General features: G+C 50.1%; 1 protein-coding gene and 1 long non-coding RNA gene across 9 annotated transcripts; one reads left to right on the forward strand and one right to left on the reverse strand.

Annotated features, from left to right (window-relative positions):
* Positions 1-704: 704 nt before the first annotated feature.
* On the reverse strand, positions 705-15,469 carry LOC112640701 (glutathione S-transferase Mu 1). 8 transcript variants are annotated; one of them, XR_007411344.1, is made up of 11 exons: positions 15,268-15,469; positions 14,402-14,466; positions 14,034-14,115; positions 13,833-13,933; positions 12,891-12,986; positions 12,694-12,804; positions 10,509-10,662; positions 9,307-9,496; positions 3,851-3,934; positions 1,903-2,117; positions 705-911 (listed from the first exon to the last, which is right to left on the reverse strand). XR_007411344.1 is itself a non-coding variant. In XM_025417327.3 (8 exons), exons 1-8 carry the CDS (start codon positions 15,301-15,303, stop codon positions 9,452-9,454), a joined length of 612 nt encoding a protein of 203 aa, XP_025273112.1. In that variant the 5' UTR covers positions 15,304-15,427; the 3' UTR covers positions 9,237-9,451. The 8 variants fall into 8 exon arrangements, 3 of the variants coding, with proteins under 3 accessions (XP_025273112.1, XP_025273111.1, XP_048967559.1); XR_007411343.1 differs by lacking the exon at positions 3,851-3,934; XR_007411345.1 differs by lacking the exons at positions 3,851-3,934; positions 10,509-10,662.
* LOC118355035 (uncharacterized) lies at positions 2,526-4,172 on the forward strand. Its single transcript, XR_004816645.2, has 2 exons — positions 2,526-3,612; positions 3,713-4,172. It is a non-coding gene; the product is annotated as an uncharacterized LOC118355035 (long non-coding RNA).
* Positions 15,470-16,312: the final 843 nt, after the last annotated feature.

A 16,312-nucleotide genomic window follows, 5' to 3' on the forward strand; every position in this document is an offset into this window, starting at 1 on the left:
ATAAGTTGAACAGTTAATCAGATTTAAGAATTTTCTAGTACAAAGGCACAAATACACAAAATTGAATGGCAAGATGGCAAACGAGACAAAAGGACAAAACTGACAAGAAGTCCCAACATAAAGACTATAGAAAGAACTCCCATAAATAATTAAGACTTATGGACAAACAAAAAGGAAAAAAAGAAAATGGACATGAACACATGATTTAGAGAAATACTTATGGCCAAAAAAAATGTTAAACAGATGTTTATAATCCAAAAACTGCAGATTACAACAGCAAAAGACCATTTTCTATCTAGCAGGTGAACAAAAAGAAGTTTGTGAAGTGTTGGCATTTCCTGCCAGTGAGCTTATAAATCGGTATACTTATATTGGAGGACAGTTTGCTAATATCTTCTAAAAATCAAATCATGTCCTTTAACCCAACAATTTCTGTCCTGGTGAAAACTACCCCATGTACCTAAGCTATATAACTAAGATTGTGGTATTGTTTGTGAGACCAGGTGAAAATCCTGTCCGTGCCCATCAGTACTGTGGAATACCATAAAGCAACAAAAGAATGAGATTTAACTGTGTGAACTAATGTGGAAAGATCCAAGACACATTGGTGAATTTTCTGCAAATTAGATTGCAGATGAGCATGTACAGTAAAATACCTTTTATGTTTTAAAGAAGGAAACCACGAGGTAGGCATTTTCATCAGATACATTTATGTATTGAATGGCTAGAAAAACAACTGGAGGAGGTCTCCTGGGTGACACAGTTGATTAAGCATCCAATTTGTGGTTTCAGCTCAAGTTGTGACCTCGGGGTTGTGAGATCAAGCTCCGCATCCGGCTGTGCACCCAGCATAGAGTCTGCTTGAGATTTTCTCTCCCTCTCCCTCTGCCCCTCCTGCTTGTGCTCACTCTCTAGAAAGAAAAAAAGAGAAAGAAAAGAAAGAAAAAAAAGGAAAAGAAGAAAAAGAAAGAAACATCGATCAGTCGATCTGGGAGGACACACTGAACCATGCTTATTCAGGCAAATGGGAGAGAAGCCCAGGCTTCAGGATGAATGGGGATTTTAGAGATAGGGCTAAGGATTTCTCTCTATTTTTCTAGAACCATTGTGCACTGGGGACCATCTGTACTGAAATGTCCATTTTAAAAGGCTGAATTTCAGGGCGTCTGGGTGGCTCAGTGGTTGAATGTCTGCCTTTGGCTCAGGTTGTGATCCTGGGGTCCCAGATTGAGTCCCATATCAGGCTTCCCATAGGGAAGTCCACCTCCCTCTGTCTCTCACGAATAAATAAAATCTTTTTTAAAAAATGAGGGGAGTGTATTCAAGTATTTCTGTGTAAGAGAAACTAGCTTTAAGAAAAAGCAAACCAAAAAAAAAAAGAAAAAGAAAAAGCAAACCAAGAGGAAGTGAACTCCTATGACTGAATTGGCACCAGCTCCATTTGCAGAGCTCCATTTGAGTAGTTTCCAGCCTTAAACAGGGACTTGAGGGCCAGATTGCTTTCCCCGGTAGACCAGAAGGCAAAGATCTCTCTAGGGAGGGAAAGACAGAGGATCTAAATGGCCAGGTGATATCAGGAGGACGACCTCAGAAGATATTAGACACAAAGTTTTAAGCAGGTGGTTCACCTGCCACGTGTTGCCACCCCTCGTGACAGTAGTTAGATATCTAGGGCCATATTTTGGGTATGGGGAGGCAACGGCCAGAAGAGGTACAAAGCTAGAGATTGTTTATTGCATGAATTTCAATAGTGTGAGTGAGTAAAGTGTGCCCTAGGGGAAGGAAAGGCTTTGTGGATTTAGGGAAGGCCAGAGGAGCTGAGAATGCCTCTCTAACTAGACAGAGGATGTGGCCAGAAGTCAGAAAGGGAATGTATGAGTTATTGCTGTGTAACAATCTTACCACCAATTTAGCAGCTTAAAACCACACACACTATCCCATAGTTTCTGTGGGTTAGGAGTCTGGGCACATCTCTTACAGGGTCTTCTGCTTCAGGGGCTCATCTGAAACCCACAGTCCATGTGTCAGCCAGGGCTATGATCTCATCCTAAGGCTCAACTGGAGAAAGATCTGCTTCTGAGACACAAGACTGCCAATAGAATTTAGTTCCTTGTGACCTGTTGGACAGAGAGAAGGCTTTAGGTTCTTGCTGGCTGTCAGCTGGGGCCACCCTCGGTTCCTTGAAAAGGGGGCTTCTTGCTTCATCAATACCAACAAAGGGGAAAGTCTCCTGGGGAGTCAGATACTACAGCCCTATGTAATGTAATCATGGAAAAACATCCCACCACCTTTGGGGTCCTCTATTAGAAGCAAATCACCAGTCCCAAAAACACTCAAGGGGAGAGGATGGGATTATGGGGGACTGTCTGTTCACCACAGGGAAGAAGGCAAGAAAACAGGAAATTGGCCCTGCAGTCCTCTGAGAGAAAATTCCTGAGACAGAGAGATGACAGAAGACAGCAACGAGGAAGTCAGAAGGGAGGGATTTTTTTTTTCTAAAGATTGTATTTATTCATGAGAGACATGGAGAGAGACAGAGACCCAGGCAGAGGGAGAAGCAGGGTCCATGCAGGAAGTGCCATGCGGGACACGATCCCAGAACCCCAGGATCATGACCTGAGCCAAAGGCAGGTGCTCAGCTGCTGAGCCACTCAGGTGCCCCAGTCCGTGCTTTTTAAATCTCTCCCTTCTGGGGCCCCGGGTGGCTCAGCGGTTGAGTGCCTGCCTTCAGCTCAGGTCATGATCCTTGGAGTCCTGGGATCGAGTCCCGCATCGGGTTCCCTGCATGGACCCTGCTTCTCCCTCTGCCTGGGTCTCTGCCTCTCTCCGTGTCTCTCATGAATGAATAAATAAAATCTTAAAAAAAGAAAATAGAAGGAAATAGCTTATGTGATTAAAGAAAAATGAGTCATAGAATCATTTCATTGTTGGGCCGAGTGGACTAGGGGACATTGATGGGTATGGACATGGATCTGCCTTCAAAGCTAGCTTGAGGGCCTGTGAGAATGTCTGGACTTTGCACAGAAATTGCACATTCCTTATCCTTCATCTGCAGGACTGGGTGGATCAATGAGCCCCACGAACAACATGGATTTAGGGAGTTCAGATGGACAGTAAGGAAGAGAAAAGGAATTGACCATTAGCCAGTGATTTCTCTAATGCGGAAATGTGCTCACATCCCTCCCCTCCTTTAATTATCCTTCATAATCTCACCTCTGTTTCCTTTCCAGTGACATCTCTGGGCTTGTGCCTGCCCCTGCCCTGGAGCCCTGGGTGCCAGCCTTGCTGAATTCCCTAGGAAGTAGCACACCCTCTGGAGTCTGGAGGCTGCTTGGGTAGAGATCCTGGCTCTGCCCCAGTGCACTCTGGCCTCCTGTGCCTCAGTGCCTTCTCCCATCAATGAACCCTCCCTCACTGGGTTGTTATGAGAATTAACCCAATATTTCTAGAGCACTCAGAACAGACCAATGTTATATAAATGTGTAAATATGAATTATCCAAAAGTACCGTGTTCTCTTTTATCTTCATGCCTTTATACTTGCTGTTCCCTCTCTGCCTAGACTGCTTTTGCTCCAGCCCTGCCTGCCTAATCATGCCCATGCGTCTTCTAAGGTAAGCTCACAAGTCACTGCCTCTGGGAGGCCACAACTGATAACCCCCATGAAAATGGTTAGTGATGGTCACCAAAGATTTGTGATCATTTTCCTTTTAGGAAAGTTTCACCACCCTCTTGAAATTAAGTGCAGCTCCATGACTTGCTTTGGTCAATGAAACATGAGGAGAAATTACACCCATTTTCCAGGCAGAAGCGTTAAGAGCCAGGATGTGAGTTTCCATACCCACTTCCTACCATTGTGATGACTGTGAGCAGGTGTCAACCTGAGTCTCCACCAGTCAGACAGACTGCAAAACGCAGGGCTCCTGTTGACCACATCTGACATGAAGCATGAGTAAGAAATAAACATGTATAAACCACTGAGATTTAGCTTAGAACTGACATTTGTCCATCTCCCCCCAGGCAAATTTAAATGCATTTATTTTAAATCTTTATTCCCTTAGGATTAAATGTTTTCTTCCAAAAAAAAAAAAATGTTTTCTTCCATCAACTTACTGCACTGAACTATTTGCTTGTTTAAATGTCTGTCTCTGCCATTAAACTATAAGTTGTCTGAGAGCAGGGACTGTGTCTTTTTTTTTTTTTTTTAAGATTTTATTTATTCATGAGAGACACAGAGAAAGAGGCAGAGACTCAGAAGTGGCAGTTCCCTACTCGGACCCCAGGATCATGCCCTGAGCCAAAGGCAGATGCTCAACCCCTGAGCCACCCAGGTGCCCCATCAGGAACTGTGTCTTTAAAAAAAAAAAAAAAAAGATTTTATTTATTTATTCATGATATATTTATTTATATCAGAGAAAGAGGCAGAGACACAGGCAGAGGGGGGAACAGGCTCCATGCAGGGAGCCTGACATGGGACTCAATCCCGGGTCACCCTGGACTGAAGGCTGCCCAGGGATGGAGTCTTAAGCAAATTTTTATATCTAGTGCTTGTATAGAGCCCAGCACAAAGCAGGTACTCACTATTGCATTGATTCCACTTTGTTCTGATGAGAATTGGAAGGAGAAAAAGGGTTTGCTTCAAATAAGCGCTTAATGCTCTCGGAAAACTTTCTCAAATTCTCCTCTGTTTGGGAGATGGTTCAGGTAGAAGTGCTTAAAGTCAGGACAGAAGTTCAGGTTCAGGTCCAGGGAGGTCCTGAGGACCAACAAAGAACTCCGAGCATGCGGAGTGGGTTTTAGGATTTCGGAGTCTCGCTTGTTCCTTGCTTAGGCCAGTTTGGAATGGAACATTTCTAAAAGCCAACAGGGAGAGGCTGTCAGCATTCTTTTGGCATTTTCAATGGAAAGAATTACAGGTGGCTCACATGGGATTTAATCCAGAAGAAAAGATTAACTGAATATGTGTTTATTTGAATTTCAAGTGAATAGGTGCTGCCATGTTGCCCCACATGGAGACAGAGGGCCAACTGAAGGTTATTAACAGGGAGTGTTTTCAGTGGTGCGGAGGATAGGATTAAAGGAAACAGGGTAACGTTCCGGTTGGTAGAGGCCTGAAGGACAATTAGAACAGGCCTGTATTTCATCTTCTATGGTATAATGTTTCCAAATTGCACTAACAGATTAAAAAAAAAAAAAAAAAAAAACTGTGACTGAAGGGGCACCCAGGTGGCTCAGTGGTTGAGCTTCTGCCTTCGGCTTAGGGCGTGATCCCAAGGTCCTGGGATCGAGTCCAGCATCAGGCTCCCCGCAGGGAACCTGGGTCTCTGCCTTTCTCTGTGTGTTGCGAATGAATGAATGAATGAATGAATGAATGAATAAATAAATAAATAAATAAATAAAACCTTTAAAAAAAAGAAGAAAAAAAAAAAAAAACTATGGCTGAAGCCACATCTGCTTCCTTCCAAAATTATGTTTCAAATGGGAAGAGAATGGGGAAGAACGTGGGAAACACAGGGTATGCGGACTCTGGGTGTTTTGGATGGAACTGTGCTTTTTTGGGAAATTGTTGGGGCTACCTCACAAAGTGAAGTCTGTTGGGAAAAGCCAGATCTGGTTAACTAGGAATGTAGCAATTAGCACTACAGGAAGAGTTGTTCTGGAACCCACAAGGATTGGCCCTTCTTATCCTCTGCTTCCCAGGTCTTGAGTCATGATGTAGCAGCCGGCTGGTCTCTGTGTATCTATCTGCCTTCAATAAAGATTTTGTTCATCATGTCACCTGAGTTAGGAAAATGTAGGCTAACAAAGTGGGATGACAGTGAACCTGGAAGTGTGGTTATCAGAGGGATGGAGACAGAAAAAGCCAATCGGGAATACCTCTACGCTGCTGATACCCAAGTATAAAAGCCTTATTATGCAACATCTCTTTGGAATCTCAACAAAGAAGGGCAATTAAATAAATGCAAGATATAAATAAGTGCAAAATGGCTTATCTGCAGATCTGAGTGCAGGTTACTTTCTACTACATTATTGAGTTCATCTCATTTCCCTTTTTCCTGCCTCCCATTCCTTTACTATTTTACATAGGGCGAATTGGAGGTCATTGGCATTACACTTCCGACCGTCATTTTCAAAATATCAGTGAACATTTCTCAGAGATCTCCAGCTTGGAACTGGATGCAGTACTTGATGATCCTGAGTTGTTCCTGTTTGGGGTAAAATGTGTTTTTGTTTGTATCAGGGATGGTTGCATTACGTTAGGCAGGAGCATTTTATGGTGGTGGCTATTGCTTGGAAATGCACATATGGAAAAGAAAGTGTTTATCTGGGACACCTGGGTGGCTCAGTGGTTGAGCATCTGCCTTCAGCTCAGGGTGTGATTCCAGGTTCCTGGGATCGAGTCCCTGCAAGGGGCTCCCCGCGGAGAGCCTGCTTCTCCCTCTGCCTGTGTCTCTGCCTCTCCCTCTGTGTCTCTCATGAATAAATGAATAAAATCTAAAAAAAAAAAAAAAAAAAGAGAAGAAGAAGAAAGAAGAAAGAAGGTGTTTATCTTAGGCACCTAGAGGTGGGGAATTTCTTATGTTTTAAGCCCTACCTCCCCAAAGTCGTGACTGCTAGTTCACTCTTGAGATCCATCTCCCCAGCTTCTGCTGTCACGACCCTCCGTGACTGCCGGGCACATTACTTCTCAGGCAAAAGATGTCATTTCCAATCTGATTAAATTCTGGCCAAGGAGGTATAAATGGAAGTGTTCTACTTTACTTCCATAAAGTTTCCTCAAGACGAAAAGAGAAACCCCCATTCCTCGTTCTTTCCCTTGCTGTTTGGAATGCAGATGTGATGGGGCTCTAGCAGTCACTTGGGGCCATGGTGACATAAAGAATGGGTACCGCATACTGAGAATGATGGAGCATAAAGTTAAACTAGGTCACTAAGGCTACCATGAAGCCAACGTTAACGAGTGTTTACCTCCAGGTCTTTTTTTCAATGAGAAATAAACATCTGCCCATTTAAGCCACTGTTACTATTTAGTTACATCCAGCAGAACTTAATCCTAATTAATCCAATTGTTTTTCCAGCCCCCTGAGGCTGAGGCACAGGCCTGTGACCCGGGCTCTGGTCATTGTGCACAGGAGTGCAAGACTTCAATTCTAAAAATCAGGCTCTGGGATTCCTGGGTGGCTCAGCGAGCGGTTGAGCTGTTGAGCGTCTGTCTCTGGCTCAGGGCATTATCCTGGAGTCCTGGGATCGAGGCCCACATTGGACTCAGCCTGCTTCTGTCTCTGTCTCTCTCTGTTTCTCATGAATAAACAAATAAAATCTTTTTTAAAATAAATAAAAAATAAAGAAGCAGGCTCTGAAAATTCCTTTTCTGGCAAGGACAGGAGTGGAAGGGATCGGGGTTTCGAGGCAGCAATGGTGAGAGGCATTGGCATCTGGTGCCACGTGGCAGGGGTAGGAGCTGTGGAGTCTGCGGCCCACAATGGCTGTGGGGCTTTCTCTAGAATGTTCTCACATGTGGTTAGCCACACCTCCTGGCCGCCCAGCTTCCAAGGCCAACTCACTGCTCCTCTCAGGGATTCCGTGAGCAACCTGATACCTCTAATAAATCATTTTCCTGTTTCTGCGGCAAGGAGCCTCAGGTTTATCAAAAATAAAGATTTTTTTTTTTTTTTTTTAAATAAAGATCTTGTGTTTCTTAGGACCTCAGCTAGATCCTAGTCACAGGAAGATCATCTTTTCTGGTTGCCTCAGTTTGAAGTACATACATTCTACTACTTCTACCCCCAGACTTTAAAATATACTATTTTACCTTTTATGATTTTGGCTACACGTTTAGAAAATTGTTTTTGTTTGCAATTATCTCTATCACATCGTCCCTCTATTCTTTGCTAATCACCCCTCTGTCCTTTCCTCCTCCCTCCCTCCCCATTCCCTCCCTCTATCCCTCCCTTCCTTCTTTCCTTCCTTTTCTTTCTAAACTCTGCCCCCAAAATGGGGCTTGGACTCATGACCCTGATATCAAGAGTCACATTTTCTTCCCACTAAGCTAGCCAGGTGCCCTGGTAATCACCTTTCTTATTTCAAATTTCACATTTAAACTTCCATATAGCTAATTTAAGCTTCTGGATCAGGAGTCAACTGTTTCTATAGAGAAGTTTGGAAACTATAGCCACCTGTTTTTGAATTTTCTTGGACTACATCCCCACTCACTCATTTCTGTATTGCCCATGGCTGCTTTTACACAGGGTTGGGGCAGTCATCCAGAAAATGTGGCCTCTGGTTGGCCCCTGACCTGGACCCCAGCAATCAGAATCTCCTCATTCCCTGTCCCTGGAAGGTACATTCCGTTGCTTTCCCTGCTCCCAAAAGCTGTCGCAAGGACAGAGTCTTCAGATAGTGATGTGATGTTGAGACCATCTGGACAGTACACATGACTGAACCCAGTTAAGGCCTCTATATAAACTTATGATTTGCCAGGCGGGTGTGCAGATCTACTCATCTTGCGGCCACCCAAGACAAGCCTCGTATGATCCGTTCCCATGCTTGGGTAACCTCCCACCTACCAAACTGGAGAGACCTGCCTCTTCTGTCCCTCCCTGCCCTCCTAGTACAGGGAAAGGGCTCAGATTACACCCAGGAAGCTTCCAAGGAGCTCGCAAACAGACTACAAAAGAACTGAGGTTAACTGTGACTGAGATGTGGCCCACAAAGCCAAAACTATGCACTATTTAGCACCTTACAGAAAACATGTGCCAACTCCTGTTCTAGATCTATTTTACTATGATCTAATATTTTTGTTCTGCTTATCTTTTAACTTAACGCCCCTCCTAGTTTCTATTACATCTTTCCTTTTTATTCTTAGCCCTTCTTATTCTATTGAGATATGTACGTTGACCACTGGCAGAGCTGAAATAAAGCAAAAGCACATATTTAGGGTCTCAGAATTGTAACTGAGGGAGCACAGATTTGGGTAGCAACCCAAACTGTGTTCCCCTAGAGAACAAAAGTCAAAGGTTTTAAAAGACACTTGTATCAGGGTGCCTGGGTGACTCAGTCGGTTGAGTATCTAGCTCCTGATTTTGGCTCAGGTCAAGATCTCATAGTGGTGAGATTGACCCCCTGTGGTTATGGGACCACACATGCTCAGCAGGGAGTCTGCTGCCCCTCTGCCCCTGCCCCAACTCGCACACGCACTCGTGCACACAAGCACACACACTCTACAATAAATAAATCATTAAAAAAGAAAAGATTTGTATGTATTGTTTACAAAGAATTGTGATTGGTGTTGGTGGCAGAAAACTAACCTTGGCCGAATATAATTGGTTTGCTAAGGCTAATACTGAGCAAGATTTCTTAATTCAAGAAAGTTGCAGGTATTTCGGCAGAGTTCTTGGAATAGTTGCAATTTGTCCGGTTCAAAGTTCACGGTTTCATTAATGAGGATGAGCATTAGGTCCATCTCCTTAATAGCCTCCCGGCTGCTTTTGAAAACCCCTGAAAAGAAGTCATTACATTTCATTTCACTTTCCACAGTTATCTGAGCATGAAGGAAAGGTAGCCAAAGCAGGGAAAGCACCCAGGAAGGGGTGACAGTATGTCCTCTGCAGTGGACTCCTCAAGCCCCCAGGGCCCCCAGATCACGACACAGAGTGCTTTCTGCAAGCTTATAGGCGGCACCCCATGAATGCTGCATTAAGGAGGGACTCAGGCACAAAAGGGCCTCCCTCTTTCTATAAGACCCCAGGCTGAGGCTCAGCAGTGTATGAAGTGGGTAGAAATGAGCAAGAATCCTTAAAATCCTATGTGTCCCGGGCAGCCCCGGTGGCGCAGCGGTTTAGTGCCGCCTGCAGCCCAGGGCGTGATCCTGGAGACCCTGGATCGAGTCCCATGTCAGGCTCTCTGCACGGAGCCTGCTTCTCCCTCTGCCTGTGTCTCTGCCTCTCTCTCTCTCTCTCTCTCTCTGTGTCTCTATGAATAAATAAATTAAATCTTTAAAAAAAAAAAAAACCTATGTGTCCCCTTTCTTGGCACCACACACACATCCCAATCCACTGAGCTGATACAACAGACGCCAGAAAAGGGAACTCTCATGTTCCCAAACATGGTCAGTCCTGAATCCAAAGGCCAGAAAGGAAGAACACAAGCCAGGTCATAGTGCTCAAGGCTTTACTGGGGATTAGCAGGGCTGGGCAGGGACCACCCCAGGGGAGCAACATGGGCACACCAGGTCACACCAGGCTTCAGGGCAGTGCTCCAGAGCTCAGGGGCAGGCTCTGCAGGCCAGAAGTCCAGGCCAGTTCCTGCAAGTGGCACAAGCACCGAGGGAAGAATGATCTGGTTGGCTTTAGCGTAGGAGGGGTAACACTGGGGGAGGAGGAAAATTGCTGAAGTGGATAGCTGACGTCAAGGGCCATTGATGAAAATAGGGTTGGGAAGGAGAAAAAGGAGTCAATAGGTATTTCATGGGGACAAAAAAAAATGTAACAAAGGGGAAAAAGCAGGACACCTGTTCTGGTACATGGAGCAAGCACAGCTCCAGCTCCTTGCTGGCATCTCCTCCTATGCCCCCCCTACTTGTTGCCCCACATGGCAATCTTTAGAAACAGAGGGCCTGGGACGAAGCGGCTGGACTTCATGTAGGCAGATATGTTCTTCAAGCCCTGAGGGTGGAGAAAGACATGTCAGATTTCAGGTCTGCTGACCTACTGAGCAACCTGAGGTGAGGAATATTCCTTGTGACATCCGGTATTGAGATTACAGACAATCAACCTGGGGTCTGCAGATCTCCTAATTCACCTCTCCAGCAACCTCTAACTACTGTGACATCTCAAAGAGTTACCACATCTGGAGACTGTCCCTGCACTGGGTGCTTTCAATCCACCAGAGATGACAGTACAGGTAAAGGACCCCCATCAACCACCCTACAAGACAGGTCCTACTATCTCCCTACAGCAGAAGGCAAACAGGCACAGGGGCTGCAGCGGCCTCCTCAGGCTCCCAAGGCTAGCAGGTGGGAAGGGCTGGAGGGCAGCTGGCTCTCTTTCCAGAGCTGAGCTCTTTCTGCCTCCCCCCTCCTCCTCTCCCTCCTCCACCCTCTCAGGAGGCCCTATCCCTCCCTGTCATACAAACATCCCCAAGTGCAGAGGGAGGATCCTGGCATCTCAGGGTTTGACACACACGGAATCCCAGCAGAACAGGGGCGCTCAGAATGTGCCACACAGCTTGCAGGAGAGCCCAGACCTCACCCAGTGACTCAGCAAAATCTGGAGCAAAGAGGAGAGGCTGGGGAGCATGAAAACCAGCCCAGGCCAGACTCTATTTACGCCTCAGAAAGAAGAAGATCCAACTGCTTGGCCTGGTAGCTGAGGCCAATGTCATGGGCACCACTACCTCCTCCCTAGTGCTGCTGCAGCCAGTGGGCACAGGACACTCAGGGCTGTCTGAGGCCCTCCTTCCCAGCACACGGAGGGCCCAGTGGGTTCTAAAGGACTCAAGATCCTGGGACTGCCTGTACCCAGCAGGCCACACACTGCAGCCCATGGATGTCCTCTGTCCCTCCTGCCAGCCAGTCCCTGGAGCTCTGGCACAGTCCCCAAGGCCAGTCACCCAAGCCCAAGCCAGGGCTGATAAGGACCAGCTGAGAAAGCAGATCTCTGGATGAGGAATGGGGAAGAGACTCAGACTGCAGGCTGAAAGTCCTGCTGGACAAATGCCTCAAAGCCGCCCATGGCTCACAAAGCACACCCGAAGCCCTCCAGCCAGTGACATCGGGTGAGGTCCAGGCTGTGCTCCTCCAGCACCCAGCTGGCAGCACAGCACACACACCACACGGCGGGGTGCTCCTCTAGCTCTCCAAGTGCTCTGAGCCCCAGGATGGTGGCCCCAGGCCCGGCTCACCCTTGCATCCCCACTGTGCCTGGCACGGTGCCTCACACCCCAGGGGAAGATTGGATCGGCCAACAGGACTTAAAATAAACGGACTGCCCGCCTCTGACACGGAAGCTTCACTAATGGAAAAGAAGGGAAGGGAGTCAGGGAGGGAAGGAAGGTGCCCACCACAGAAGACGCAAGGTGGTCTCCTTCCACGGGGGCACCCACCTAGGCCTGCACATCCAGGACCAACTACATTCCTGGGGATCTCAGGGTGGCCCCCGACAGGGATCAGGTGGCTGCAAAGCTGCCTGGAGATGCAGAGTAAATGCCGTCTGTGTCCTTCCTACATAGTATCATCCCCACCATGGCTCTGCTCTACTAATGCCAGCTCCGTACACACCCCCGAACATCGGCTTCATTCAGGCCATCCTGAGCCGCAGAGCCCAGCATAAATAGATCCAAGGTGTACCAACTGGCCCAGGAAAGGGAAAGCCACTCACTGCTGCCCACCCCAACCAGCCGCTACCTGGGAGCCCAGGACAGCCTCACTGCCCCTGACACACTCTGCAAATGACTTAGCCTTTCTGCCTCATTGCTCTAATCTGTAGTATGCAGGCAATAATTCCTCTGCCGTGTAGAAATGTTGTAAAGACTGCATTTCATACACTATATGTAAGATGTGAGCATGGGTCCTGGCATAACCAAATCCTCTATAAATCCTACTTCTTTTTCTTTATTTTAGCTGTAAAGCTAAGAAAGCCTTAGAGAAAAGAGAGAAGACAAGAGACCCATAACTAGTAAAGAGGGTCGAGAATCACCTCAAAGCGAGCCATGAACTCCTTCAGGTTCGGGAACGCGTCCAGGGAAGTGGGCTCAAATATGCGGTGCAGGTCAAGGATGTCGTAAACCAGGAAATCCACGTAGGTGAGCTAAAGAAAGGCAAAGAAGGAATGAGCACCTAACTCTGAACCTGGGCAAAATGACGGCCTCCCATCGCCCATAGCCTTCCCCTTACCTTCTCCCCTGCAAACCAAGGCCTCTTCCCCAGAAACTGTGAGTAGAGCTTCATCTTGTCAGGGATTGCCTTCACGTACTCAGGCTTCAGTTTCTCCTGAGACACAGAACAGCCGTCACCACCTCAGACACAGGCCCCCCGGGCAGACAGGCCGGTCTCCCCTGGGCCGTGCATGACCCCAGCTGCCGGGGGTGAGCAGCTGTGTCCCCCCCACCAGAGCCGAGTCACTGTCCAGGCTATGATTTAGCGAAGCTGTGCTCAGCAGAGTCCTCCTGGGTCCCACCGCCCACCTGTGAGAGACTGTGGAAGGCAGAGAGCACCACCTCACTGTCCCTGAATCTGCCACGGCTCCTCTCCAAACGCCCTCCCAGAGGTCACACCCAGGTGTCTGTGAGAACCCAGCAGCGCTCTGCACTCAGATGGCGGGCAGAGGCAAAGAAGCACACAACTGAAATGGCCTAGGGAGACACGGTCTATCGCCTTCTACTTGGCAGGTGATAGGTAGGAGTGGACACTCGAGTAGTTTCTGGAAAGATGTAGAATTTGAGAGACTGAGAGGAAGGAGAGGGAGTACAAAGCCCTGGGTCTGCCCCTGTGCTGCCTGCTGGGCAAATGTGCTCAGGTCTGGGGGTGTCAGGAAGACATTGCTGAGCTAACAAGGTAAACACACTATCTAGGAACTGAATTTCCACCCTGGATACTGAGTCACAGTACTCATCTGATGCATTAAATTATATGGGTCAAAAAATAAGTAAATAAATAAAAATAAAAATAAATAAAAAATATATTATAAGGGTCATTCTGGTGAAAGTACAGAGAATGATTTGCAGAATCAGCAGCGCCTTGGGATTCAAATGGCAAAGGAGACCAAGGTAGATGGCACAAAAAGTCCACTCTCCCTAAAACACCCTGTCCATCTCAGCCCACAGGTAGGAGACTCACAAAATCAGGGCTGTAGCAGATCCTGGCAAAGTATATGCGGGTGTCCATAACCTCATTCTCCAAAATGTCCACACGAATCTTCTCCTCTTCCGTCTCCCCACCTGAGGCCCACATAACAAGAGACTCACCCTCTGCATCCCACCCAGGCATCCCCAGGGGCATGTCACCTGTTCCCCTGCATCCCCACCCAGCCCCACTCACAGAGGTTGTGTTTGCGAGCAATGTAGCGAAGGATGGCGTTGCTCTGGGTGATCTTGTGAGCCCCATCAATTAAGTAGGGCAGCTGCAGGGCAACAGGGGCAGGTGGGTAGGCCAGGGGCTCCCCTGCAACCCCTCCCCCCTTGAACAAGGGCACTTCCAGAGTCTGGCTCGTGTAGCCACTCAATCAGTACACTGTAAAATGACTGAATGAACTAGAACGTAGAGCATGGGGGACAGGCAGTGACAAGAACTAGAAGGCTGAGAGGCTGAGCAAAAGGCAGCAAATCCTGAAACCTCTGAGCTGGGAAAGCAGGTGGAGTAGACACCCCCCCACTTGCCCCCACATCACCCCCACCCCCTGCACCTACATTGGGGAAGTCCAGACCCAGCTTGAATTTTTCATTCAGCCACTGGCTTCTGTCATAGTCGGGAGCTGTGGTGGAGAAGATGGAGTGAAACAAACCTCCCCAGAGCCCACCCTCACTGGGCCTGGGGCGGAGGTAGGGCCGGGAACACCCCCCACCCCCCAAAGATCAGTGGCAAACCCCTGTACCAGTTGCATCTAGAATCTGGACCACGGAGTCTCACGTCCCAGGTCAGGGGACAGTGTAGGCTTACAGGGCTCTGGGACTTGCGTGAGTAAGCTTACAAAACGTTTAGAGCAGCCCTAAGGGGAACCCATCCCAGTTCCTGACGCCAACGTCCAGCAACTCCCTCTCCCGTCCCGCCTGGGGACCCTAAAAGGCGTTAGGGTAGGGCAGGCCCTGCTCCAGGTGGTGGTGGGTGACGGAGTCAAGCCGCATGTGGCTAAGGCAATGGCTGCTGGGGGACAAATCAGCAGCAGGTGGGCCAAAGCCAGAGGGCACGGGGCTGCGTTACCGTCCCCCATCGTGTACTTCTTCTCCTCGTAGTGCGAGTCCGTGTACTCCAGGAGCAGGCGGACGGCGTGCGCCAGCTGCAGGACGGGGTTCTGGCTTGGTGCTCGCCCGCGCGGGGAGCCTCGGCGGCCCCGGGACCCCGGCCGCGCGCGCGCCCACCTGCCCCCGCCGCACCCCCGCCCGCTCACACACACGCATGCGCGCGCGGAGTCAAGAACACGCCCCATGAGGACAGACTACGAGGAAGGACTGAGCTGCAGAAGCCCTGAAGCGGACTCTGGTACACACGGTCCCCAGGACGCAAGATTTCTCCCCAGGAGCCTCCATCCACCCAACCCGGCAGCCCCAGCGCTCACCCCGCGAATGTCCCAGTAACCGAAGATCATGACCATGGTGCCGGATTTTTGCGCTGAGTGGAGGGACTGGGCACAGCCGAGCTCGCAATTTATTGAGCTGATCTGCGGCGGGCCAGCCCCCGCCCCCGGCTCTGTCCCCGGCCCCTCCTCTCGGCTCCGCCCCCTCGGCTCCGGCCCGGCCCATCCTCTCGGCTCCGCCCCGCCCCGCCCCCTCGGCTCCGGCCCCCTCGGCTCCGGCCCCCTCGGCTCCGGCCCCCTCGGCTCCGGCCCCCTCGGCTCCGCCCCCTCGGCTCCGGCCCGGCCCATCCTCTCGGCTCCGCCCCCGCCCCGCCCCCTCAGTCCCGCCCTCTCGGCTCCGCTCCGCCCCGCCCCCTCGGCTCCGGCCCGGCCCCTCCCCTCGGCTCCGCCCCCGCCCCGCCCCGCCCCCTCGGCTCCGGCCCCCTCGGCTCCGGCCCCGGCCTGTCCGAGCCCCGCCCCAGCCTGCCGCGGAGGCGCGACGACCCGGCCGAGGTGCGGCCCCGGGCCACTCGGGCTCTAGGTCCCCCAGCCGCCGGGGCCGGGCCGCCTCTGAAGGCGGGGGGCTGCGGGCGTCTGTGCTCCGGCTCCCCGCGGCTCCCCGCGCAAACCAGGGCTCTGTTTCTAGGTCTAGGACCTGACGGAACCCTCGGGACGCGCGGGGCCCCGGGATGCGCCCCCGCCCCCGCCCTGCACTTGGCTCCGCCCCGCGCTGCCCGGATCCCACCTGCGCTGCGCTCTCCGCCCAGGTGCAGAGCCGGGAGGGCGTCCTCCGTCGGGGTGCAGAGCGGCCCGGGGCGGGGGCCCAGGACTCAGACCCGCCCCAACGGCCCCCCCCCGGGACGGGTCTCCGGAACACGCGGTCCCTGCGTGGGAACTGCCGCCAGGACGACGTGGTCTCCGTGTTTGCTCCTTGGCCTGCGGAGGCCCCGGCCCTTCGGGCACGTGCCTGAGGGCCCTTGGCTCAGCTGGCAACGGAGCCATTACCATTAGGACCCAGGCTGCGAATCGGAACCCAGAACCCAGCCGT

The sequence above is a fragment of the Canis lupus genome, chromosome 6 (assembly GCF_003254725.2).
Source record: "Canis lupus dingo isolate Sandy chromosome 6, ASM325472v2, whole genome shotgun sequence".
Lineage (NCBI taxonomy): Eukaryota > Metazoa > Chordata > Mammalia > Carnivora > Canidae > Canis > Canis lupus.